General features: G+C 43.5%; 1 protein-coding gene across 29 annotated transcripts in view; it reads right to left on the bottom strand.

Moving 5' to 3' along the window:
- The window catches only part of BBX (BBX high mobility group box domain containing), a 218,417-nt gene that overhangs the window by 82,048 nt on the left and 109,312 nt on the right, over positions 1–27,057 (bottom strand). For 24 of the 29 annotated variants that reach the window (XM_053311696.1, XM_053311701.1, XM_053311703.1 and 21 more), the window contains 2 exons: positions 13,685–13,855; positions 12,278–12,520 (listed from right to left, as the gene is read on the bottom strand). The exons of the other annotated variants lie outside the window; for them this stretch is intronic. In XM_053311696.1, the coding sequence (XP_053167671.1) occupies positions 12,278–12,520; positions 13,685–13,855 (414 nt within the window). The remainder of the gene's footprint in view (positions 1–12,277; positions 12,521–13,684; positions 13,856–27,057) is intronic. 29 annotated transcript variants of the gene reach the window in all.

Genomic DNA, 27,057 nt, shown 5'->3' with positions numbered 1-27,057 from the left:
GGAATCAACTTGACGGCACATTTTACCTCACAACTACTACATATATTTATATACCACTTTTAAACAAAAGTTCTCAAAGTGATCTTTACAGAGTTTACAGAGAAAATAATGAATTAATGAGCATAGGAATAAATTGACAGATTTCACAATGGAAGGAAGCAAGAAGTGGGGTCCCTCAGCGATCTGTACTAAAGACCGGTGCTTTTTTACTTATTCATAAATGATCTAGAAGTTGGAGTAAGCAGTAAAGTGGCCAAATTTGCAAATCACACTAAACTATTTAGGGTAGTGAAATCCACAACAGAGTGTTAGGAGTTCCAAAAGGATCCCTCCAAACTGGTTGAATGAGTGACAAATGGCAAATGTGGTTCAATGTAAGCAAGTATAAAGTGATGCATATGGGGCAAAAAACCCCAACTTCACATACACGCTAATGGGATCTGAGCTGTTGGTGACTGACCAGGAGAGAGATCTTGGAGTCATGGTGGCCAGCTCGTTGAAAGTGTCAACTCAGTGTGTGCCGGCTGGGGAAAAGGCCAATTCCATGCTAAGGATCATTAGGAATTAGAAACAACAATGCTAATATTATAATGCCCCTATACAAATATATGGTGCTGCCACATTTGGAATATTGTGTACAGTTCTGGTCACCATATCTTAAGAAGGACATTGTAGAACTGGAAAAGGTGCAGAAGAGGGCAACCAAGATGATCAATGGCCTGGAGCACCTTCCTTATGAGGCAAGGCTACAGCATCTGGGGCTTTTTAGTTTGGAAAAGAGGTGACTATAGGGAGACATGATAGAGGTATATCAAATTATGCATGGAGTAGAGAGAATGGACAGAGAGAAATTTTTCTTCCTCTCTCACAACATTAGAACCAGGGATCATCCCATGAAACTGAAGGTCAGGGAATTTAGGACCAATGAGAGTAGCTTCAGGTTGCTTACCTGTAACTGGGGTTCTTCTAGTGGTCATTTGTCCAGTCACACAGATGGGCTTCGCGCTGGTGTGAAGAAGTATCTGGAAAGCTTACAAGCTCTTAACCTTTTGTCTCTCTCTCCATAAGAGTAGTCAGGCCTCTGTATTTAGGTCATGTGCTCCACACCCTACTCCTCAGTTCTGAGTCCACTGCTACAAGGTTCTGCAGCGGTGTAGGCTGGGAGGGTGGATTGATGACCACTAGAAGAACCCCAGTTACAGATAAGCAACCTGAAGTTCTTCTAAGTGGTCTCTGTCCATCACACAGATGGGTGCATCTCAAGCTCCTGTTAGCGATGGAAGGAGCAGAGCCCTAGACCAAGGTATTAAAAACCGAGACATTAATAATAAATAAAGTCCAAGTTGAACAGATTAGGCTGTAACAAAGACATCAATTAACCCTTTATTTCAAAGGAGAAAACTGCCACAGCAGAAACAAGAAACCTTTAATGGAGCAGAGCCTGAAAAACTGATTTTCCAAAAGCTGAGTCATTACAGGCCTGCACATCCAGAGCGTAGTGTTTTATAAAGGTGGTAGGTGAAAAACAGGTCACTGCTTGGCAGATGGTGTCCAGCAGGAGACCCCAATCAAAGGCTGTGGAGGTAGCTACAGCTCTAGTAGAATGAGCCCTCAGCTTAGCAGGTGGGTCAAGCCCAGCTACCTGATACGACAGTTTTATTGCGTGTACTATCCAGGCTGAAATGGATTGTGAAGACACTCTTTGGCCCATACGTGGTTCACCGCAAGTCACAAACAATGCCGTGGAAGAGCTGAAGGATGCTGTATGGTGAATAAAAAAGGCTAAGGCCCTTCTGATATCCATGGTATGCCATCTGAGTTCCTCCTCAGATGGAAGACCGGCAAAGAGATGCCCTGTGATCTGTGAAAAGTCATGACCAGCTTAGGTAGGAAGGAAACATCTACCCTCAAAACAACTTTTTCTTTCTGGAAAATCAAGTAGGGTGGATCAGAGCACAAGGCACTTACTGTAGTTCTACCACCCTACGAGCAGACATCATAGCAACTAGGAAAACTCTTTAAAGTTAATAGATGGAGATCACAAGTTGTCATAGGATTGATGGATTTTCCTGTGACAATTGACAAAACACATGGCAAATCCCATGGCAAGGCCACTAAAGGCGAGTCTGGATGCAAGTAGGTCAAACCTTTTAGAAACTGTTTAACTTCTCAAAGAATGAGCAAGGAAGGAAATGAAGGTGAAGTAACCCAATATGGCAGCTAAGTGGACCCTGACAGAAGACAAAGCAAGCCCAGATTTCTTAAGCTGCAGCAAGTGAGAAAGGATAATCAGTACTGGCACCATGGCAGGGTCAACATCACCGAACCTCTTTACATACTCTGTGAAGTGTTTCCACTGTGCTTTATATAGGACGTTACAGTGGAGTGCTTCCTACTTGCCTCGATGATCTCCCTCAGTTCTGAAGGCCAGGTGGGCAGATCCACCATGCTTTTAGAAGAAGTCTCTGCACATCCGGATGAAGTAGCTTCCCCCTCATTGTGATAGGATGGCTGGGAACTGGGGCAGGCAGAAGAACAGCCTCATGGATAGGTGTAACAGCTGTGGAAACTAGGGATGGCGCGGCTACCATGACGCTATGAGCATGCAGTCCACACCCTCATTCTCCAACTTCTGAAGAATCCGTGGTATTGAAGGGACAGGAGGGAATAGGTAAGCAAACATGCCTGACCAAGTGATCGCAAGAGCATCACCCGAATAATTCTTTCCCACTCCTGCTCTGCTGTAATAGACTGGGCATTGAAAATTCTGGTCGCTTATCAATAAATCTATGCAGGGCTTCCCTCATTTCTGAAATAACTTCATTATTGTCAATAGGATTTTGTGGTTGCAAATCCTTGTGCATGGAGAAGACTGGCAGGGTCAAAAGTTCATTCTTGTTTCACCTTTGGTTTAGTATTTTGATGAGGTTTTTTTGGGGGGGGTGGGTGGGTTAAGAAATGGAGGGAATTTTTGTTTGTTCTAATAGGATGGCTTAAAAAAATGTTCGGCCAGATAAATTATATATATTGAGAGTGTTTTGAGAGGGAAGTGAGGGAAGTCAACAGAGTCTTGCCAGAGAGTCTTGGAAGCCAGAGAAGTCAAGTCTTCTGGAGAGACTCAGAGCTGAAGGCTGAAGAAGACAGAGAGTCCTGGAAGTCAGTTTGCTGGAGGTAGAAATCCAACTGAAATCACTAAGAAGAAAAGTAAGAGCCACACTAGATTGAGCCCCAGACCTGTGCTGTAATCAGAACCACCCAGCAAGCCAGAAACTGACAAGAAAGCACAGAGGACTCTGAGTAGGGACTAGTATAGAGTCAAGTAGTAGATGCCTTTTCCCAGCTTTTATTTTCCCTGACCTGCTCTATTAATAACTGTTTTGAATTTTGGGGTTTTTTTTTGTAGGGGTTTTCTGCTGCAAAAGTAATGTTTTAATTGAACCAATTTTTCTAAAAGAAAATTTTTGTGCTAAAAAAAAGTAGAAGCTTGTTGATTGTCTCCACCCCACACCTATAAGCCTTTCTACACTACTAAAGGTTCTTTTTTGAAGGGCTGTTGTAGTGGACCCAGCCATACCAAAAGTCCACTTGGTGGCGGAGGTAAAAAGGCTAGGAGGAATAGAGGGATCTTCCTCTACATGTGGTGGCAGAGATGGGGTCCTCCACAGGACAGCTTACAGACTAATATGATGTTGCAGCACCCAATGCCACAGTTCTAGTGCTAGAGCAAGGTGATCCTGTCCCACCCTGTCAATTTATATATGCTTTTGTTGTGGTATTGTCAGTAATTATTTGAGTCCGACGTCCCGAGGCCTCCGGTAGAAACCCCCATAGGGCTTTGAAAACGGCTATCAGTTCTAGGTAACTGATATTATTATTATTATTATTATTATTAATTCGATTTCTATACGATATGATGGCCTGCTTCTGTCTTGGACCAATGCCCATTCAGAGGCAGTCCTTTGAGATGGGCCCCCTAATTGTCCTTAGAGGCGTCCATAATACACGCCTGAGGATCTGTTCCATGGAATGGTGTAGATTGACGAAGGTTCTGATGCAACATCCAGCAGAGCTTGTATCCGGCCTGGGAGGTCCAACAGCCTGGAGTTGTGCTTGGTAGGATGGAAAATGTCCAAAAACCATCACTGCAATCGCCTCATGTGAAGCCTAGTTGTTGGAAGAACCAAGATAGTGGATGCCATCAGACCTAGCATACGCTGAACATGACATGCAGTGTGGGTTGATGATCTGCAGAGATGGTCCCTGATCTGTTGTACATGTTCCTCTGATAAACGCATCACAGCTGCGGTGGAGTCGAAAGTTACTCCTAAGAATTTTATCCTGCATGCAGGAATTAGTTGGGACTTTTTGTAATTTATCTTTAAACCCAATTGTTATAGGAGAGTCATGATATCTTGAAGATCTCTTTGGAGACGAGCAAGAGATTGTGCTATCATGGGCCAGTCATCTAATTAGGGAAAGATTTGAATTCCTCTCTCCTGCAAATGCCCCACTACTAGGGCCACGTGCTTCGTAAATACCCTCGGGGCTGAAGATAGGCTGAAAGGCATGGCCTTGAATTACAATGCATTTGTGCCGACCTGGAAATGCAAATACTTCCAGTGCTGAGGATGGATTGATATATGGTAATAGGTGTCCTCCAGATCTATGGAAACGAACCAAATCCCTTCTGTAAGAACTACAGGTTATTCACCTGTAACTTTGGTTCTTCTAGTAGTCATCCGTACTTCTACACTAATGGGCTATGCGCCTGGGCAGAGACCTCGTCGGAATTTAACAACCTCAATTCTCCTGCTTTGGGTGGGAACCCCGCCCCCAGCCACTATATGCGGCAGCACCACTCCTCATCCCCTCAGTCACAGTGTCCAGCTTCAGTGAACTCCACGGGGAGGATGGGAGGGCATGTAAAAGTACAGACGACCACTAGAAGAAGCAAAGTTACAGGAGAGTAAAATGTAGGTCTTCAATGTGGTTTATGTCTTTTACACTAATGGGCGCATAACAAGTTAGCACCCATGGAGGAGGGAAGACAGAAACAATATGTAATCTGCCAGAATAATTTTATTTCAGAACAAGTACATCAACCAAAAATGGATTGCAGGACACTCCTGCCAAATACAGCATCATTCCATGCCCTGGCATCAATTGCATAATGACGGATAAATGAATTGGGTGAAACCCAGGTAGCTGTCTGACATATAGCATCCAATTGGACTGCATGAACAGAGGCCACCATGGACCTAACAGAGGGTACCTTAACCACTGCAGGCAACTGTTTATGAGCCAATGGATAACAAAGCTCAGTTGTGGAAACTACCCACCTGGACATGGACTCGGCCAACACTTGGAGACCTTTACATGGCCCATCGTACAGAACAAACAAGGAAGGAGATTTCCTCCATTCAGCAGACCTCTGAATGTAGAAGGATAATAGCAATAGCAATAGCAATAGCACTTACATTTATATACCGCTCTATAGCCGGAGCTCTCTAAGCTGTTTACAATGATTTTAGCATATTGCCCCCAACATTCTGGGTACTCATTTTACCGACCTCGGAAGGATGGAAGGCTGAGTCAACCTTGAGCCCCTGGTCAGGATCGAACTTGTAACCTTCTGGTTACAGGGCGGCAGTTTTACCACTGCGCCAAACAATGTAACCTTCTCTCCACATCCGATGACGGATTCAGAAAAAACATGGGCAAAGTGAGCAGGGACGAATGGTGAAACATAGACACCACCTTGGGCAGAAACTGGACATCTGTCCTGAGTACGACCTTGTCCTTATGGAACTGAAGGTATGGTCGTTCAACCCTCAGGGCCCTTAACTCACTTACTCTCCTAGTGGAGGTAATGGCCACCAAAAAGGCAGCCTTACAGGTCAGGAGACGGGGATCAATTGAAGCCACAGGCTCAAATGGCAGTTGTAGAAGACCAGCCAATACCACTGAGGTCCCAGGCTGGTGACATGACAGGATCGTCTGGGAACAAATGTGTTAAACCTTTTAGAAAACTTTCCACTACCGGAACTTTAAACCATGAGACCTGGTTAGCGGGGAAATGTGCCACAACGGCAGCCAAATACACCTTAAAGGATGAAAGCTTTCAACCAGATCCCTTAAGGGACAACAGATAATTACTTATATCTTGTACAGATGGATTACATGAATCAAACCCATGCAGGGAAGCGAATGAACAGAAACAAGTCCATTTGTGATCATATGACTTCTATGTGGACTGCTTTCTGGCAGCAACCAAAACTTCCTTAAGTCTCAACGGGAAGTTGGCAGGACCTTCCATGCTGTCAGATGGAGGGACCGAACATCCGGATGGAGCACCCGTCCCTTTTCCTGTGACAGTAGGTCTGGTAGGGCAGTCAGGCATTTCCAATCCACCGCCAAGTGCCTCAGGGCCGGAAACCAAGGCCTCCTGGGCCACCACGGGGCTATCAGGATTGCTCTGGCCTGATCCACCCTCAGTTTGCGCAGGACCAGCAGAATGAGGGAATAGAGGGAAAGCACGTACTGAAGAGGGGCCATCGAAGACAGGATGAAGGCATCACCTAGAGAACTCTTGCTCTCCCCTTCCCATAGAGGGCGCATTGTCTCGGGAAGCAAATAGGTCCAGAGTTGGGACTCCCCAATTCGCAAATATGTCCCTGAGAACACCCTGGTGCAATGCCCACACATGGGAGACCAACGTCATTCTGCTCAGAATGTCCACTTGGACGTTCAGGGAAGCTTGTATATGAACTGCCTGATGCGACACCGCATGTGACACACACCAATGCCAAAGGTCCAGAGACAGGCACAGACGGCTCCTCAAGGACGTGCCGCCCTGTCGATTGACGTAGGCTATTGCTGTCGTATTTTTTATTGTTGAATTTATTTATTGTTGAATTTCTATACCGCCTTTCATTTAAAACAACCCCAAGGCAGTTTACAAAAGTTAAACCGTATTGTCTGTTTGTATTGTTACTGAGTGACCCCCAATCATGGGCAGGAAGCCCTTGAGAGCGTTGACTGGCTGTGACCTATGGTCCGTTGCAAGAATGCCTCCACGACAGTCGAATTCGGGGTGGGATGATTTTTCCAAAAAGGTTGTATCATCCTGCAATTGCACCCTGTAGAAATTCTCTGAACTCCTGTTAGGCTGGGAAAGCGTCGCCGGCTTCTTCCAGTGATCCTGCATGATCCTCAACAATGCTGGGTTCAGGGGCAAAGCGGCCAGTACCTGGCCTCTGAATCAATAATGCTGAATAACGGGTCTAGTTCTCCCTTTAGCTCGGTACCGAGGCTCACACCCAAGGCTGAAGCCATTAAGGTATAGTGGAGTACAGCTTGAAGTCCTCGGATGGGGAGACAGGCTTCGAGTCTGACTGTATGTTGAGAGGGGATGAGCCCTGGGAAACCACTTCAGAGTCCTGAAGCTTGTGCCACGGGCGTCGAACCTGAAGGAGAGTCCGGATTGCTATCTGGATTGTCCGATACCAAAGTGGAAGGTCCTGCTGGCAAAACCTGGATAGGCATGGTAGCCTGTTGTATCACTGGGGCCGAAGGGGGCGGTTCATGACGCTCGTTTTGATCCCCTTGTAGGATAGGGTCCAAGGGTGTTATTCTTCTTCCAGAACAATGTGGTCGTTCCATGAATTCTATTGCATATCTAAGGCGAATGGTAGTAAGAACCCAAGCATCCGAAGTAATGCGCTCCCATTGCTGTATGTATGGCCTCAAAGGTGTTCTGATCCAGGGACAGTCAGGCTCTCTTGTTGAAAGAAGCTTAGACTTCTGCTGAGATGACTTGGAGTTGGAGAATGTATGCTTCATATACTGTACTGTGGATTGTAGTGTGAGTAACGGGTGATGTAGATTGTTGAGATGGAAAGGACCTTTATTGCTGAAAAGGTTTATTGTATCTAGGAATTGGATGATGAAGAAAAACCCATGGATCTTGCAGTGTTCCTCATTTTGTGGACCCGTTCAATTTTTTCATCAGTTTGGGTTCCAAACAACGCAGACCCATCGAAAGGGAAGTCCTCTATGCGTGACCTTGCCTCAGGGTTCAAACCGGAAGAGCGTAGCCAGGCGTGGCAGCGGAGGGAGAAAGTCCCTGACAATGTTCTTGCATCACAGTCTGTACAATGGTGTGAGCTGTTTACTCAGCTTACAGCCTTCACGTTGTAGGGAAAGGATGGCATCCCTTTCTGCTGTTGGCAAAGTGTCCAGGTTTTGAGAAGGCTTCTCCCATAACAGATGATTATATTGAGCCATACATGCCTGATAGTTTGTGATCTTAATTTGAAAGGTCAAACTTGAGTACTGGCGTTTATCCATAGTCTAACTTGCGGCCTTCTCTGTCCATAGGGGTGGACAACAGTCTATTCTTGGATTTGGACTGTGCTGTCTTGAATACAATTGAATTAGGGACTGGTTGTTTCTGTAAAGAAAAGGGCAGTCCTCAGTCTTTACTTTATAGAAGTTTTCAACCTTCCTGAAAATAGGAGGAACTAATGATGGTTTGTCCCAGAAAATTTGCAAGATGACAAGCAAGACTTGGTTCATGGGAAGTGCTATTAATTTCTGTGCCACCTTCTCCTGGATCTGTAAGCCCAGGGATACTGCATCTTGGTCCCTGGGCTGAAAACCTCAGCCTAACTTACTTCACAGGGTTGTTGTGAGGAGAAACTTAAGTATGTAGTACACCGCTCTGGGCTCCTTGGAGGAAGAGCAGGATATAAAATGTAAATTAAATTTAAAAAAGACTTTAGGTCCTCTGAAGGAGATGGAGGAAAGGTACCACTAAGTCCAGGAGGATGCAAGCATGGCTAACGGGTACCGTCAAGTAGGGATGTGCAAAAAATTTCGGGCACAGATCGATCTGTGCCCGAAATGAGCAATTTCGGGTGATTTGGGTCAGAACCGAATCACCCCCGATGTCCCCCGATATTTTTCGGGGCTGAGCCGAATCACCCCTGATTCAGGTCCGAAAAATTCAGGTGATTCAGGATGACGTCTCTTTGAATTTCCCGCCTTTTTGCCTCCATTGATTTGAATGCAAAAAGGTCTGATGTGACGTCAGCTCGAATTTTGGGTCCCGGGGCAAAATAGTAGGGTGGGGTGGTAGTGCCTAATGGGTGGAGGCTACCACCCCAATTTCAGAGTGATTGGGCAGAGGGCTGATTTTGGGGGGATTGTTGAAGTTTACGCGTCTTTAAGGTTTTCCCCCATAGAGAAGCATTGAGGTGTCAGCAAATGTATAGCTTCACGTGGGGGGCAAAGGGGTGGCCTAGAGCAGTGTGGGATTGGTGGTAGTGCCAGGTAGGGTCAAGGAAGTTACCTGAATTTTTTCAAAGGATTTGGGCAGAGGGCTGATTTTGGGGGAATTGTTAAAGTTTACACGTCTTTAAGCTTTTTCCTCCTAGGGTATACATGGAGCTTTCAGCAGCCCCATAACTGCACTTGGGGGGTGCTGGGGTGGCCCAGAGCGAGTGGTAGTGTCGTGCACATAGGGTGCCAACCACCCCCATGGGTTTCTAACCCATGGGGTACAGGGTTCTGTTGTTTCAGAGGTATTCTGAGTGTGGATTCTATGATAGCTAATGAGATTTTCAATGAAACACCATGAATCCACTCTAATTTGAGTCCCCTCAACTCCTGTCTGTGGCTTCCAGCGGCATCTGGTGGGCCACTGTGCAAAACAGGATGCTGGACTAGATGGGCCTTGGGCCTGATCTAGCAGGGCTGTTCTTATGTTCTTATGAGACCTTGTGGTATCTGCCAGGTCCTGTGTACCCTCCAACTGAGTGGAGGTGCTGTCTCATTCCCCCCTCAGAGTTGGAAACAGAATCTGTGGATTCCAGAATCTTTTCCAGAGGTACAGTCGTCACATCCTCAATTGGTGGCTATGGGGCGGGTTTCTACACCTGGCTGGAGGTTTGGCTTCAGGATGTCCCGCATGGGTTCGGCAGGAGTTACAGACGAAGACTTACTCTGTAGAGGCACCAAAGGTGTGGGAGCAATATTCACAGGAACAGTGTCTTGGGGTTTTCTGCTGCTATCCATAGGAGTCTCCTTTTCCTTAAAATGGTAGGCTCTGCAGGTAGGTGAATGAGACCTCATCCAGGGTTGGAATGGTCAGACAGGAGACCTGTAATGCGGGGATCTAGATCTAGATCTAGAATGAGCTCTACAGTATGGTCATAGCCTTTATGTTCGTAGGGAGAATGGAATGGACCTGCTCTATCATAGCTATCATATTCCCTGTCTTCATCACCTCTTGCATTAGAAAAGAAAGCATCTAAATTCACATAAGGATAGTATTTGATAGAGGAGTAGGGTGAACATGTACTATAGGCATGAGCTCTGCCTCTAGGAAGGGAGTAGTTATTGGCTTTAGAGTCATCTGATCGCCCTGACTCCTCCTTGAACCCCACTGGGTACGATCCGGTACTCTGACCTGCCAGCTGACATCGTGCAGTCCTGGTAGGTAGACGGGGGCTCAGGGCCATTGCTGAGTCCATGCCCCAAGAGAAAGGTCGAACTAGTCTGCCCTCTGAAAGTGCATCGCGTTGGGGAGCGGAGTGCCAGCATAGTTGAGTCCAATAGCTTGCTCCGTGAGGCCACATCAAGGGCGTATAGTGTTTCTTCAAGGCTGTCTTTGAGCCTGAAGATACCTTCTGCGCGTGAGCAGATGTTGGAGCCGGGTCTGTGAAGACAATATTGAGCTAGATAGACCAATGGTCTGACTCAGTACAGTGGTCCCTCGACTTACGAACTACTCGACATGAGTATTTTTCGAGTTACAAACAGCAGTTTTAGATCCGGTTTTAGATGCGGTTTTTTCGACTTACAAATTTTTAGATGGGGTTTCCTCGACTTATGAATTTTACATGCGGTTTCCTTGACTTGCCTGCCTGTTTACTGCCTGTTTATTCTTGAAAAGAAATGTTCCTGTGCAGTTTGCAAGCCTTACTGGGGGTCTGGGTCTTTTTTCTAGGCTTCGGAACGCATTAATCAGTTCCCAATGCATTCCTATGGGAAACCGCTTTTCGACTTACGAACTTTTCGACTTACAAATGTGCATTCGGAACGGATTAATTTCGTAAGTAGAGGGACCACTGTATATGGCAGTTTCCTATGTTCCTATGTCTTTTGTTGGTCGATTGGCACTTTCTTTCTTTTTTTGAGAAAGAAACATTTAACCAAGTACAAAGAGAAGAAAATGTAGAAAAATAAACAAGGTAGAATAGGTTAACTATAAACTCGTAAGGTCCATCTGAAAATGATTCTTCTTCGGTGGACAAAAAAGAACTGAGGAGGAGGATGCAGAGCATGTGACCTAGGTACAGATGGGAAGAGCTTGACTACTCGTGTGGAGAGAGAGACAAGGTTAGGCGCTTGTGAGGTTTCCGAATACTTCTTCACACCAGTGCGAAGCCCATCTGTGTGATGGGCAGAGACTACTTAGAAGAAGTACTTTTCCACACAACACATAATTTATCTAAGAAATTCTCTACCATGGGATGTGGTGATGACCAATAGCTTGGATGGCTTAAAAAGGGGTTTGGACAAATTCATGGAGGACAGGTGCAGTGGTCGCTCTAATTTTTTTAAATCTCTGTGTGGAATGAGTTTTGTTCTGGGCGGCAGTATCAAGGCAGTGTGTGCACACATGGGGAAATTAACTGAGCAGACATCCAAAAACTTGTGAGCGTGTGCATGTGCACACGCCTTAGAGTGAACAGTGGACAGGTCTATCAATGGCTACTAGTCTGGTTGCTATAGGCCACCCTCCAGCCTCAGAGGTAAGATGCCTCTAAATACCAGTTGCAGGGAAACAACAGCAGGAAGGAAGCTATGAACTCACCTCTTGCCTGTGGACTTCTCAGAGGAACCTGGTGGGCCACTGTAGGAAACAGGATGCTGGACTGGATAGGCCTTGGGCCCGATCCAGCAGGGCTGTTCTTGTTATGTTATGTTATATATTTATCGTTATTTTTTTATACCGCCTCTCATTAAAACAATTTCAAGGTGGTTTACAAAATATTTAAAACAATATAAAACAGTTACACAATAAAAATATTAAATTGGAATATAAAAATACAAATCTAAAAATTTTTTTTGAAAAATTTACAACAGAACCACAAAATACAGAGAAGCACGCATGAATGAATGAATGAATGAATGAGATGGTTTCCTGTTCCAAAAGGACTCACAATCTAAACAGGCAATAAGAATATATCAAGAGAAGGTCACTACATACCTCCTTGGCCATGTCTGTGTATTTCTGCTTTTCTTTAGGGTCTAGAACAGACCACCAATCTGCCAGTATCTTCGTAGCACCGCGATTGTCCAGGCGGGGATGTTCTTGCCGCACAAGAGAGCGGTGACGTTTGCAGAAGAGAAGAAATGCATTCATCGGCCTGCGAGCACGCTGCTCTGAAGATTCCTCATCTTCTGTCTCATCAGCATCATGCTCAAGACCATCAGCACCAAGAAGATGGACCTATTTCACCCAGAAAAGAAACAGTACTTGCACATATCATCTACAATTACAGGTGTCCCTTGTTATTCGCAGAGGTTCCGTACCAGCCTATTTCCATGGACAACAAAATCGTGAATAAAGAGACCTTAACCATATGTGGATTGGGGGTCAGGTCCCTTGAGAATTAAAAAATGCTGAAGACCAGGGAAGAGACAGAAATAAGTGGAGGAAAGCTTTGTACCTTGTTCTCCAGGTCTCCAGGAGTGCCCGTGACATCTCCCAAATCCTCTTATTTTTTGTTTATTTTTTTTTTAATATCAGAAGAATGTCACAAAATGACTCTGCACTTCAGAATGGCAGCCAGAAATGACATTGTAAGTAATTTCCAGCCACTCAGGAACTGTGTATAGGCAAAAATTGCCTATATTTCATTCTGTGGATAAACAAACTTTGGCCTTAAGACCCATCTGCGGATGCATGAAACCGCGATCCGCAAAACTGCAGATAACAAGGGTCCCCTGTGCCGCTTGTTACACACACTAGTTATTAGTTTCAAAGTATAAACTGAGAAGATTCTACATAAAACCTGGAAATACCCTTCATTTGGAGCAGGGCTGCACAACTTAGGCCTTCCAGGTGAGTTGGACTCCCATCACCCCTGGCCATAATGGCCAATAGCCTGGGATGATGAGAGATATAGTCCAATATCTGCAGGAGGGTCGAAGTTGTGCAGCCCTGATTTAGAGAAATATGAAGTTTAGTGAAAGGTTCGAGAAAATCACTATTTTACTAGAACAGCTGATCAACTAACAAAGGAATAAAGCATAGATTCTACTTAAGAAAATCAAATACCAATACAGAGAATAAGAGCAGTATCTTTGAGGCAAATTTATTAATATGTAAGAAGGTATTGCCTCCATGCCTTGCTTCCAGACATCTTGAGTGCACCTGATTGGCCAGAGTTGGAAACAGAATGATTTTGGGGTTTGATCCAGAAGGGCTCTTGCATTCTCAAATAAAAATCTCAAACCACACATGTGTACTGAGAGATTTTTTGAAAAAGAAAAGAAAACCCTTTCATAGGCTATGAACTTGCAAACATGTACTGTATGAGAAGGTTTGTTCTGAATTCAAATTTCTAAGGGATATCATATAAATTTCTGCTTTTTGATAGCATAGGTCTACCTTATCAATATCTTCTTCGTCCTCCTCTTCGTCCTCCTCTTCAGAAAAATCAAGGACTTTTTTTGCAAGTAGTGGATGCCACTGAAGACACTTTCTCTTTGGTCGTTTCCCAGTCCCCTCTCCGTCTGTTGAATGGTCTTTATTCCTATTGCTGCCTTTCATTACTGTGACCTACCATACAAAATTATATTTAAAACACACATTTTCTTGAAAAAATGTTTCAAGTTTTGAGTGCTGGTTTTTAATCTGAGTCCTCCACAGATTATCTGCTTGCACAGCAAAGGTACAGATAGTATTACACACAAAGGATGTTAGCAAGTGCATTCCTCCTCTATGAATTGTTAAGTTCTGTAAATTTCAGTGGTACTTCTGCATGAGTAATCAAATGCAAAATATATGGTACAATTCAGAGATGTACTTTACTAGATTACTACTAGCATGGGTAACGTATGATTCTGAGAAAGACCTTTCCCCACTCCAGACTCACAAGTAACATAGTAAGTCTGGCTGTTGAAAACACAAGGGGTAGTTTTTGCCATATAAAGGCATTTGGTGCTATGAACTAGATATTAAGTGCCTGTCGTCAGTGTTCCCTCTAACAGGGATTTCCAGATGTTATTCACTATAACTCTCAGCATCCCCAGCTGCAACAGCCTTTGGATGGGGATTATGGGAGTTGTATCTTGGGAACTCAACATCTGGGAATTCCTGTTACAGGGAACACTCCCTGGTGTTAATAAGAATTCCCTAACTCCAAAGAATTTTAAAGTGAGAAATACAGCACAATTAAATATCACCATTATGCTACTCATAAATTGGAAACTTGTCCTCAGTAAAGATCTATTACACTGAACAGCAATATGCAAATAACTAGTTGTTTTAATATTGGATACTCCTGACTTATTCACTCTAGCATTCAAAAACACAGGTGACATGTAAATATAGCTGATTGTTAATTTTGTAATTGCTCATTATTTTCTTGGCTAAGTTGAAATCATCCCTATGGAGCAAGAAGCCTCGGTTCCCTATTGAACTTGTTAATAGCAATGGGGAAATCCTAGCCCAAGGTATTTCAGGATTAAAAGCCTCCAGTGCTAAATATAAACATGTAATTAACACAGGCATGCCTGAAGAAAGATCCCTGTGATAGGTCTCAAGGAAGATGGAAAAAAGAGTTTCAGTCTGGAGGAAGCAGCTTTCAAAATGTCCATGCTATGAAGAGGGAAAGCTAGTGCTTTTATGTATTTGCATTTATATGTCAGTTTTCACTCCCCAATGAAAACACTTGAAAGATTCTGGCCCTATTCATGTTCAGTCTAAACATGCCTGGGTGGGTGGGTGGAGAAAGACGAAAATGTGCTGACTAACTGAGAGCCAGCGTGGTGTAGTGGTTAGACTGCTGGACTAGGACCAGGGAGATCCGAGTTCAAATCCCCATTCAGCCATGAGACTAGCTGGGTGACTCTGGGCCAGTCACTTCTCTCTCAGCCTAACCTACTTCACAGGGCTATTGTGAGGAGAAACTCAAGTATGTAGTACACCGCTCTGGGCTCCTTAGAGGAAGAGTGGGATATAAATGTTAAAACAAAAACAAACAAACAAACTGGCCCCCATGCTGAAGCACTCCATAGTCCTGTCCCTGCCACCAGTCAGGAGTACAGTGTTTGTCTTCGGGGCCAAACACTATACTCATGGTCAGTAGGAGTGGGGCTACAAGTGTGACAAAGCTTGCCAGAGTGCTCTGGGGGTGGGAGTCCTCCGGGGCTGCTTTCCCTTGGAAGCACCTTTAACGTATGTCACTGACTTCATTTTTGAATCATTCAATAGCCTATGTAATTTTAATACAAATCTTTTGACATGTTCACATTATATTAAAGTTGTACCGTCAAGTTGGTGTTGACTCAAGGCATACACAGAGCCATGTGGTTTTCTTTGGTAGAATACAGGAGGGGTTTACCATTGCCATCTCCCATGCAGTAAGAGATGATGCCTTTCAGCATCTTCCTATATTGCTGCTGCCCGATAGAGGAGTTCTTCATATTCTGGGAGACACACCAGCGGGGATTCGAACCAACAGCCTCCTGCTCTCTAGGCAGGTTACTTCCCCAGTGGCTTCACATTATATTACTACATAATTATTATCTGCAACTCATACTCTTTTTAGAAGGCTGTGGGTTTTTTGCAATTTTCAAAAATAATAAAAGATGTGCAGGTATATTAAAAAGATGAGATCTGAAATTTAACAGTAATGCACAGTAATCTTGAAAAGTTAGGAATGTTATATTAACTGGGATGCTCTATTTTTCACATTCCAGGTACGCAGCTGTAGCTCCTTTAACAGGATGAACTGTGTGCCAAGCTACCATAGGGAAAGCAAAAACCTGCAATAACTCCCTTCAGTATGATGGTCAGAAGTGAACCCTCAGAGTACAAAAAGGGACCCCAGCTGCCCCTAATGAAGCATATTGTGGCATAGTGAAGAAGGGATGATAGTAGCAGGTTGGCCTTCAAGGCGCTGGTGGGTGGGAAGCAGATTCCCTTCATGCTTTTCTGTCAAGTCCCAAGGATCAGGCTGCACTGAAGAAAGCTGGGTGGGACATTTGGAAAAATTGGATTTCTTTCTTTCTTTTGGCTGTGCAAAAAGCATCTTTTGACACTTGCAATCCTCTACCATAAAAGCCTAGGGCGTTCGGCTGTGCCGCCCGTGTCTTTTTCACCCGTTCTGGGCATGCGCAGAGCGCATGCCCAGATCGGGCGAAAAAGATACAGCCGGGAGACGGAGCGGCCATGTTGGACCAGGCGGTGGCCGTGGCGGAGCGACTGGCTCCGATGGCGGCCGCTGCCGTTACGACGAGAGGGCCGGGAGGAGCAGAAGCGGTGGGCCGAGGAGAAGCGGCCGCTGCCAACAGCAGGAGGAGAGTGCGGCCAAGGCGGCGGCAGAGCCGCCGCCTCGGCCAAAGGTAGCGGTGGCCGCGGCGGGGCGACTGGCCCCGATGGCGGCCGCGGCCTCAGCAAGAGGTGGCGGTAGCCGCGGCGGCCGAACAGGAAAGGACTGGGCCCGCTTGCAGCCACACTCGGGGGGCAGGACCGTAAATAAATCTCTTTTCCCCTTAAGGCTAGCGCCCGTTATTACAACGGGCTAAAAATTACTAGTGTAAGTATATACCCATACTTCCAAGTAAAGGCATTGAGTGAGGCTATTCTCACAAGCAGCCTAACCCAAGCTAGAGCAGACCAGCTTGGATTAGGCAGTCTGTGTGGAGCGCCAGGATCAAGGCCAATCCCAGTGCTGCCACCCCGCCTTTTTGCCTCAGCCTTTAGCCAGGGTTAAGGGTGCAGCCGCTCCCTCAACCTCAGCACCAGGGTCATGTGTATGCTCAGGCTGCACACAGCCCAAGCATACACAGAGTCGGGCGCCTGGATTGTATGGAGCCAAGGTAGGTCCATCCCTGCTTTCCCTCTGGCCGCCCTCCCCACCCCATTTTGGTTGTGTGCACAGCCTTAGTGTGTGCTTTTCTCCCTATGAAAAAGCTGTGTGCTTTTCACCCTATGAAACATAAGGCACAACTTTATGCATATAACATTTGTAAGAACTATTTTTTCAACAGGATTCCTGGATTCCATATATGCCTTTGACTAAAGGGTACAGAAGTGGGGTGGGTGACGATTCTTGGATCAACCGACAGGGTGCTTTCCAGACTAGCCACTCAAAAGTGGCTACTGTAAATGCCTCATTCTGGCAAATCACATGTAAAGTGTTTTTTTAAGAACCATGTGCCATGAAGGATGAGGGCTCATCATGAAACTAAAACTCTCCAAGATGAGAGCTGCAAATCTTAATACATGGTGAAGCAATCAAATTACTGCCAACTCTAGTTTCAGTCTTGCCATTTGCCAGTAGCTCACATCCCTTGTTTTATTGCCCTATTCAATTTTACTTTTGTTCAGTTAATTTGGCAGTTGTTCTAAGTATCTAATTACTTTGGAGGAATACTAAATGGCTTTAATAAAAATGCTTGCAAAATGGTATATAATAATGTTCAAAAAGGCAGAGTAGAACTGTTACTATTTCACAATGAGTTAAAACTGGCACCATTCTGTTCCCCACAGCTTTAATAGGATTAAGAAAATCTTCAAGGAAAGTAAGTAATCCCACAGCATGATTCTAAGCATTCTATTGTATTTGCAAACTTTCCAAAATGACATGCTTCTTAAAACCAAGTGAAAACAGAACTTTAATAGAAATTCTGCAATCCAAAAAGAAGATATTTACATGGTCTTTATTTATTTGCAAATGATTGTTTATTATTTTGTCTAGAGGTTGATGAGATGCTAATCACTTAATCATCCAATTAACTGAGTCAAATATTTTACTGTACTTTACTGAATGGACAAAATATGCAAATTATGTTTCTTGGAGTTTATTTAGTTAATCAGTTTTATAAAATTGTGATTTATTTTACCCTCATGGTTCACATATCCAGAGTATTTCAATAAAGAAGCTAGGTCAGAAGGAAGCAAAAGGCCTATAATACTAAAATAAACCGTAGTTTTAAATACTGTTCTGTAACGATCAGGCAGTAATAGCCTTTCCTTTCCTGTGAAGAGTGAACGAGAAGTGTACACTGTCCTGACTGAAAGGCTAGGGATCAGCCACTCAGCTGGTGGGTGGAACCTAGAGGGCCATGAGGCAGGAAGAGAAACGTGTCGTTGTTCAGAAGGAGCTAGGTGGGAGGTAAGGGAAGCACGGGCAAAAAGGCTTAATGAGGAGCAATGGAATTTTGTTCCCTCATGGTTAAAAGCTAGTCTGGAGATTTCTCTCAAGAAGAAGGAGTTGGCTGGAGGGCAGTAGAAGTGGCCATGAGGTCTGGCAACAGGAAAACTTCTCTGCAAATCCAGAGAAGCCAGGAGGGAAGGAAACTTGAATCCTCTACCATGGCTTTGATGAGTTCAAGGCAAAGGAAGCCAGGGTTTTTGGGTTCAGGGAGCATTTAGACTAGGGAACAGTTTGTTAGTCAGATGTGGCATTAGAAACTTATCTTTCTTTTGTGTGCATTGTGCATCCCTTATATTGTTCTAAGTTTTCTATCTAGAATGTAACTAAGCTAAGAAACGCTGAGCCTGCACTAATCCAACAGGGCATTGTAAGAGACCCTGCAAGCTTTTAAAGGGTGCTTTTGTAGTTTCCTACATCTATGTACATTGAAACTGGGTAACCATGATTTTAAAAAATGTACCACCCCACTATCATCTGAGGGTGCTTTTTGAAGTATTCTTTCAACTGCTGAGTGTTCCTTTTACCTGTAACTAAAAGCTAAGGAAGCCTCAGACGGAAGCAGTCTGTAGTATTTGAATAAAGTTTATTTTTATTTTTTTCTTTGCAATTCCAGCCTCTTGAGTGGATTTTTAACTCAGGAAAGTGGGGATGGAAAAGGATTTACTCTGGTGCAAACAGGTCTCAAGTTTGATTGCTCAGTAACTCTACCACGTTTTCTCACCACGTGTAAGCTGCACATGGAGGGTTTTTGTACTTTTCCAATAGTAAAGAGGAGAGTCTCCCTGGAATTCCACCCTAATCCAGGGGATGGTGGTTAAACTCCGTAGTAATTGGGTGGTGGAGGCAGCGCTTAGAAACAGGAAAGAAAGAAAGAAAGAGGAAAGTTTTATAGGAATAGCTTTTGTGGGTGAACGCAAAAGAGAGGAAGATTCAGCATTTTTCTTCCCTTAACATGGGCTTGCTCTAAGAAAAAGACAAAGGCTGGGTTAAATCCGCTACACCTTCAATATGGAATGATTATCCTTTTCCCACTACAACTATGACGGAATGGCATAACCTCTTTGTAAAAATAATACAAAGAAAAAGATGAAGTACATCACTAATCCAGACAGGGAAAATGGTTTATGAATCATTCTTCTATTAACAATCTGCTTCTGTTGCTTGTTCTGATCCTCAGCAAAAATCTTGCTCAAGAACCCTTCACTAAAGGAAATGAGAAAAGCTGCAGGGCAAAGCAGGGTCTCCTTTGCAGTAGTTCCAAGACTCAGGAATATACATTCTAGTAATATATGTTGGATGACATTCTTTTCCTCAGCTTTAAGAAAAACAGTAAAAAAGAATTACGTCAACCAAACTTTCTGGGAGTGTTTTTTTTATTGCTATCATATATTTGTCATGCATGTTTGATACGTTGAGCCTTTTATTTTGTTTTTATTGTAGATATTACAGTTTAGAAACTGACATTGGATATTTAGAAAGGCAGGTAAAAACTTTTCAACGACATGAAAATTAGCTCGGGGATCACTGTAGCAGTACAGGTGGACCTTGTTATTTGCGGGGGTTCCATTCCCGGCTGCAGTTGTGGATACAGAAACTGCGAATACTGAGGCATTGGGGGCTATGGTATCGGAAGGGTTAGGTTCCCGGTCAGCTCAAAAATGCCTAACAACCGAAAATCAGCCAAATTTTGGAGACAAACACGGGGTGGAGGGGAGCTCCTTACTATGCTTTGCTGCTCCCCCCAAGTCGCACTGTGCCCTGGAATGCCCGCAAATTGGCCAAAAATCAGCCAAAAAATGCTGGTAGTTTTGTTTTGTTTCCCCACCTTAGACGAAGCCATTTTGAGGCTCCAAGAAACAAAATAGCGACTGGAAATGACATCCGTGGTCATTTATGGCCACCCCGACCACAGATACGCAAAGTCAATGCCCCCCCTTCCCTGCACATGCTGATATTGGATGTCTTTTTTCCAACCGCAGATATACAAATCTGCGGATAATGCATCTGCGGTAATTCATATACAGGGAAACGAGGGTTCCCTGTATATGTTTCTTGACTACTGTCAAGCATTTGATACTTTGCATTTATACATTGCTTTGGAATGTTCAAAGTTGCAATAAATTGTGGTTTACTATAAAATTTAAACAAGCTAGCTGAATAATTATAACTGAGCTAGCTGAATAATTATTGTGGGTCAAGACTATATTAATCATCATATATGAGGGCCTGAAGCATCTTCCTTATGGGGCAAGGCTACAGCATCTGGAGCTTTTTAGTTTGGAAAAGAGGCAACTACGGGGAGACATGATAGAGGGGTATGAAATGATACATGGAGTAGATAGAATGGACAGACAGAATTTTTTCTCCCTCGCACACAACATTAGAACCAGGACTCATCCTATGAAACTGAAGGCCAGGAAATTTAGGACAAATAAAAGGAAGTACTTTATCACAGAGCACATAATAGAATTCTCTGCCACAGGATGTGGTGATGGCCAATAGCTTGGATGGCTTTAAAGGGGGCTTGGACAGATTCATGGAGGACAGATCTAACAATGGCTACTAGTCTGCTGACTATGGGCCACATCCAGCCTCAGAGGCAAGATACCTCTAAATACCAGTTGCAGGCATGCCAACTCTTGCCTGTGGGTTTCTCAGAGGCATCTGGTGGGCTGTAGGAAAAAGGATCTGGACTAGATGGGCCTTGGGCCTGATCTAGCAGGGCTGTTATGTCCTTACAAAATAGATTTGTTGGATAGTAATACCAATGTATCTTACATGGTTGTTGTCAAGACTACTGAGATAATGTATGTGAAATACTTCAAACACCCAACAGTTATATAGAAATGTTAAATGTGATTATATTTCATATTTATTTTAATATTAGGACTGGAGAGAGACTCAAGTTCAAATCCTCTCTCAGCCATGAAATTCACTGGGTGACTTTGGGCCAGTAACTTATCTCTCAGCCTAACTTACCTCGCAGGGTTGTTGTGAGGATAAACATAATCATGCTCTGGGCTTCTTGGAGGAAGTGTGGGATATAAATGTAAATAAATAAATAATCAATATTGCTTCATGCTTGTGAACAGCCTCACTTGTATATATTACCCTTCTCTCAAGGATAGGGGGAACAGCAAACATGAAAGTTACATTACTTTATCCTCACAACAACCCTGTGAGGCATCTTAAGCTGAGAGATAGTGTGATTGTAAGGAGTATAAATCCAGACCCTCCGATCCAAGTTCAACATTAACCAATACACCACACGGGCTCTGCCTTCAGAATCAATCATAAGGGATCCAAAGAATCATCTGTTCCAACCTAATGCTTTAGGGAACAATACTTTATACCTCAACTTCCTAAGATTATAACCACCACCACCCCACTTAGGTCTGTGAGAGGCTTTTATTTCACAAACTATCTGAGTAGTACTACAATGCTGTTCTGTATAAAGTCTAGGTTGTGAGCACATCAACCAAAGGCATTTTGCTAAGCTTATATACATTGTAACCTGTTAGAATATATGAAAATACAGATTACAATAATGGATGGAAATGACAGAAAGATAAAATATCCATAGCTATAGCCATAGCAAAATTCCTGCACTTGGGCCAAAATATGAAGTCTGAAAAGACTTGATCAGATACATAAACCACTTTGATATGCCCACTAAGAGGAAATTAGAAACAGCATATTTCCCCTTAGAATCTTATTCAAGATCAAGACATTGTCAAGGGCATACACAATAAATAATATATACAACATGGAAACAAAATCTGTTCCACCAAACAAGTATGGATAAAAGTCTTCAAAACAAACAGTGTGCGCTTTATTAAATTTTCAAGCCTATTGCATTACTTATATCAGAAACATGTAATTCAAGTTCCTTCAAATTAGTTTTCTGTTTTGTCATTTGTACTGTTGTTACATAGTCTGATATCACTAAAAAGAGGAGATATTATAAAAAACCAACAGAGAGAGCAACATAACCAGCAGATTCTTGTCAGACAAGATATTCTAGATTCATTGAAAAAGGTATCCCCTGGGTGCTATTTTACATGTTATTTTAAAATACACAAGATTACACATGGCACAGAAATTACACCACTGAAAATGAAACAGATATAGCATGTGTTTGAGCTTAGTCTACTGACATATACACTATCCAATTCCATAAAACTAAATGAGAGTTTTGCCCTTGACTTAAATAGGATTGCACCTGAACAATATTAATCACACAATCACACAATTATCAGACAACATAATTACAAAACCACTTAAAAATGGATACATGAGAAACTGGACATTTAGTAGTGTCCAGCTACATACTTAGGTGAGCATTACTATGCTTTCTCCCTCAACACTAGACAAGGATATTATATACTAATGTTTTTCCATAGGGTGACACCAGAGGAAGGGATATGGCAAGGATGACAAGCAGAGATGCCAGTGAACGACAGATATTTATATATCGCTTTTCAATCCAAATTCCCAAAGTGGTTAAGAAAGGAAGAAAGAAGGAAGGAAGGAAGGAAGGAGAAAGAAAGAGACAGAAAGACAGAAAGAAAGAAAAGAAAAGAAAAGAAAAGCAAGCAAGCTCTCTTTCTCCAAAGGGCTCACAATCTAAAAAAGAAACATAAGATAGGCACCAGCAACAACTCTCTGGAGAGGAGAGCTGGTCTTGTGGTAGCAAGCATGACTTGTCCCCTTAGCTAAGCAAGGTCTACCTTGGTTGCATTTGAATGGGAGACCACATGTGAGCACTGTAAGATATTCCCCTCAGGGGATAGAGCCACTCTGGGAAGAGCAGAAGGTTTCAAGTTCCCTCCCTGGCTTCCCCAAGATAGGGCTGAGAGAGATTCCTGCCTGCAACCTTGGAGAAGCTGCTGCCAGTCTGTGTAGACAATACTGAGCTAGATGAATCTATGGTCTGACTCAGTATATGGCAGCTCCCTATGTTCCTAAAAGCCACTGGAAGGATGCTGTGCTGGGGGCAGATAGGGCCAGATGCTCTACCCTGCTAAATAAAAGGAATCACCACTTTTTAAAAAATGCCTTTGTTCAGTTAGCAGGGGAATTTTGCAAAGTTTAGATACAGAAATGAGTTTTGAACACCTGAGACTCAGAAATTATTTTTGAGCACTTGATGCTCTTTAAGCAGTTCAAAGGAAAGGTCAGTATTCCAAGTGACAAAATTCTTCTGCACCTCAGATTTAACATTTGATAATCATTTCTGAGTTATCCACCTCCCTCTAATTCCATTCTCCTTCCTTTCCTTTAAGCAAAACTCATCTGTCCAGGGCACGGGCAGCTGCAAAGGCACTAACTCTTGGGAAAACTACATTAACCAGAAACCAATGGGGTCCTTTTTATAGCAATAGCAATAGCACTTACATTTATATACCGCTCTATAGCTGGAGCTCTCTAAGCGGTTTACAATGATTTAGCATAGTGCCCCCAACATTCTAGGTACTCATTTTACCGACCTCGGAAGGATGGAAGGTTGAGTCAACCTTGAGTCCCTGGTCAGGATCGAACTTGCAACCTTCTGGTTACAGGGCGGCAGTTTTACCACTGAGCCACCAGGGGCTCTTTTATGACACATGTAGCATGCTGGAGAAGAGAAGCAGAGACCGGACCTTCCTTCTTCCCATGGTTAGCCATTCAGGACAGATAAAGTTTGTTTAAAATGAACAGAGGGGAAGGAGTTTGTGCAGGGGGTGGACTAAATTCAGATTTGTATCAGAAATAAGCTGAGCTAATTTCCTTAAAAAAAAAAAAAGCTTAAGCTTAGCCTGCTTCCAAGGCAATCTCACACAAGCTGAGACCAGCTTGCCCACCTCTCTTAACAAGAAATGCAGATATACATATTTAAGCTTTGTTTTCAGTGACTGATCTCTGGACTAGCACAACACTGGTGCAACAGTGCTGACATCCACATTAACATTTCACAGTTATGCGAAAGGGGGAAAAGGAAAATTTTTGCCCATCTCCCCTTTCCTCTCAAACCCACTGTGCCCCCTGGACATTTTGGGGAGGCACAGTGAGCTTCAGAGGGAACAGGGGATTGGCTGAAATCATTCCTTCACACCTTGTGTGGCAAGAAATTGTTGGTCTGGATGTCAGCATCCTAGCACCAGCGCAATGCTAGTCTAGATGTCAGTCAGTGGGAATAAGAACGGTGGACAGTAACAAAGCAATGGTAAAATACAAAGCCTTCAGACCTGTACCGCTGTTGGAAATAATGAGCCGATGTAGGAGTTTTTCTCTACTGTTTGGACTGGTGAACAGAAACATATTTAAACTTTAGAAAATAGTTAAGAATTTTAATTGGGTTCTTAAGTCCAGGATAACGGGGTTTATGGAATTTTAGCCTATGTAATAAAGAAAGAAAAAAGCTCATTTACTTGATACTAATTACTGGCCAGAGAATGAATCAATTCTGTACTGTTTCACAGTAGAGACCTAGTAATGAGCATTTCTAACTTTCACAGAATTAGTGGTCTAATGGGGAACACGCTGTGAGCAAATGGAATACAGTTTGCTAGAAGAGATGTATGATAAATTGTGCCACCACAAGCAGCTAATAGCCAAAGATCAAGTATTCCTTCATTTTTTCTGATGTAGTAAAAGTCTTGATTCTCATTTCCATGTACAAGTCCTATTGCAAATCATTGTACCTACAAATCATTGAAAGGCAAAAGGATTGGTTTGTTCATTAGATATTCTAACAGGGCTTTCTTAAAGGATCCAAGATCTCAATCAGTGATCTAATAGTTCCATTGTGGGGCCTGCTACTAGACTCTCAATGTGCTGCTTTGGCCAAGTAGTGAGGAAGTAGGTAATTAACAGCTTGGAAATGTACATTTCATTTTCATCCTGCCAAATAGCTCAGAACAGCATAATGGGACTGCCAGATAGATTTCACTCCAGATAGTTGCCAGGACCACATAAAGGTAAAGTGTGCCGTCAAGTTGATTTCGACTTGGGGCGCCCACAGAGCCCTGTGGTTTTCTTTTGGTAGAATACAGGAGAGGTTTACCATTGCCTCGTCCCGTGCAGTATGAGATTATGCCTTTCAGCATCTTCCTATATTACTGCTTCCTGATACAGGTGTACCAGCAGAGATTTGAACCAGCAACCTTCTGCTTTTTAGTCAAGCATTTCCCTGCTGTGCCATTTAAGGTGACTCCAGGCCCACATACAACTACCTACTACCATAAATAATATTGCCTTCCAAATCTAATCATGCTATGAATTTCAACAGAATTCACTACTTCAGTTAAGCTTTGCAATGGCTGTGGCAGTCACTCCTTATCAGATCCATGATGACTGCAAACATACCTCGTGCTGACATTTATTTATTTATTTATTTATTTGTTCATTAGTGAAATTTCTATACCGCCTTTCATTTTAAAAAATCCCAAGGCACGTCACAGCATATTCAAAACAACATAACATCTTATAAACATTAAAAACAAGCAAGACAGATGTTTTTAATGTTAATTTCTGGAGAAAGCCAGCTGAAAGAGACACAGACAGACATGAATGGCTATCTGACCTGATCAGAGGTAGGCAGCTGAAATGAAATTCAGGAGATACATCCAAACAGAATTTTGAAACAAATTTCCCTATCCATCTAAATGGGACCAACGGTTACCTAGCATTAGGGGAAGGCCAGATTGCCTAACCACTCTATTAATATGTTCTTCTGTTTGCATAGTGTGGGTAAATGGCAGGAATAAGCCAAAGAGAAAAGAATGTACTTTAAGCTTGTGAGAAATTACATTGGCTGACATCCCAACTAGGGATGTGCATGAAATGCTTTGTGCATATCCCAGGGGGCGGGGAGGGGTACCTTTAAAAGGAGGAGGCAGGCCGGACCTGCTCCTCCATTCACCTGCCGCCAGCCCATCACGGCGTTGTCATTCTTTAAATCTAACTTGATAGCAGCAGCTGTGCTGCTGTCCCCTTTAAACTGCTGCACTGTTCTGATGGGATGCTGCATCGATGGGCTGTGCAGCCCTTGCACAGCATCAGCGTGCAAATGGTGCTAACACCATTTGCATGGCCAGCAACAGCCTCCAGAGAGGCACCAAAGTGATCCGAGCACATCTCTAATTCCAATGAAGCACCAAGCCTCTGTATAACAATACTCTGCTTTATATAATGAGCAACGTTGTGCTAGTGCAAAATTATGTAGTTCTGCTAAAAACAGGGATTTGAGCAACTGCACAAAAGTTCTCTTTAAAATAAATGGGTCCGAGTTATCTAAGAGAGCGCCTTCTTTTACATGATCCCCACCGCATGTTAAGGTCATCTGAGGAGGTATGTCTCCAGTTGCCACCAGTTCGTCTGGTGGTGACGCAGAGGCGGGCCTTCTCTGTAGCTGCTCCTGGGCTATGGAATGCACTCCCGGCAGAAATTCTTAATCTGAGATCATTGCTGTCCTTCAAGAGAGCCCTTAAAATGTACTTATTTGGCCTGGCCTTCCAGAGTTTTAAATGATCAATTGTTTTAAACTGTTTTAAATTGTTGCCCATGTTGGAAGTTAAGGACTTTGCGCTGTCTCGTCTCAGACAGTGGAGGACAG

This window comes from Hemicordylus capensis, chromosome 3 (assembly GCF_027244095.1).
Source record: "Hemicordylus capensis ecotype Gifberg chromosome 3, rHemCap1.1.pri, whole genome shotgun sequence".
NCBI classification, from domain to species: domain Eukaryota; kingdom Metazoa; phylum Chordata; class Lepidosauria; order Squamata; family Cordylidae; genus Hemicordylus; species Hemicordylus capensis.
This window is presented reverse-complemented; position numbering and strand designations above follow the sequence as displayed.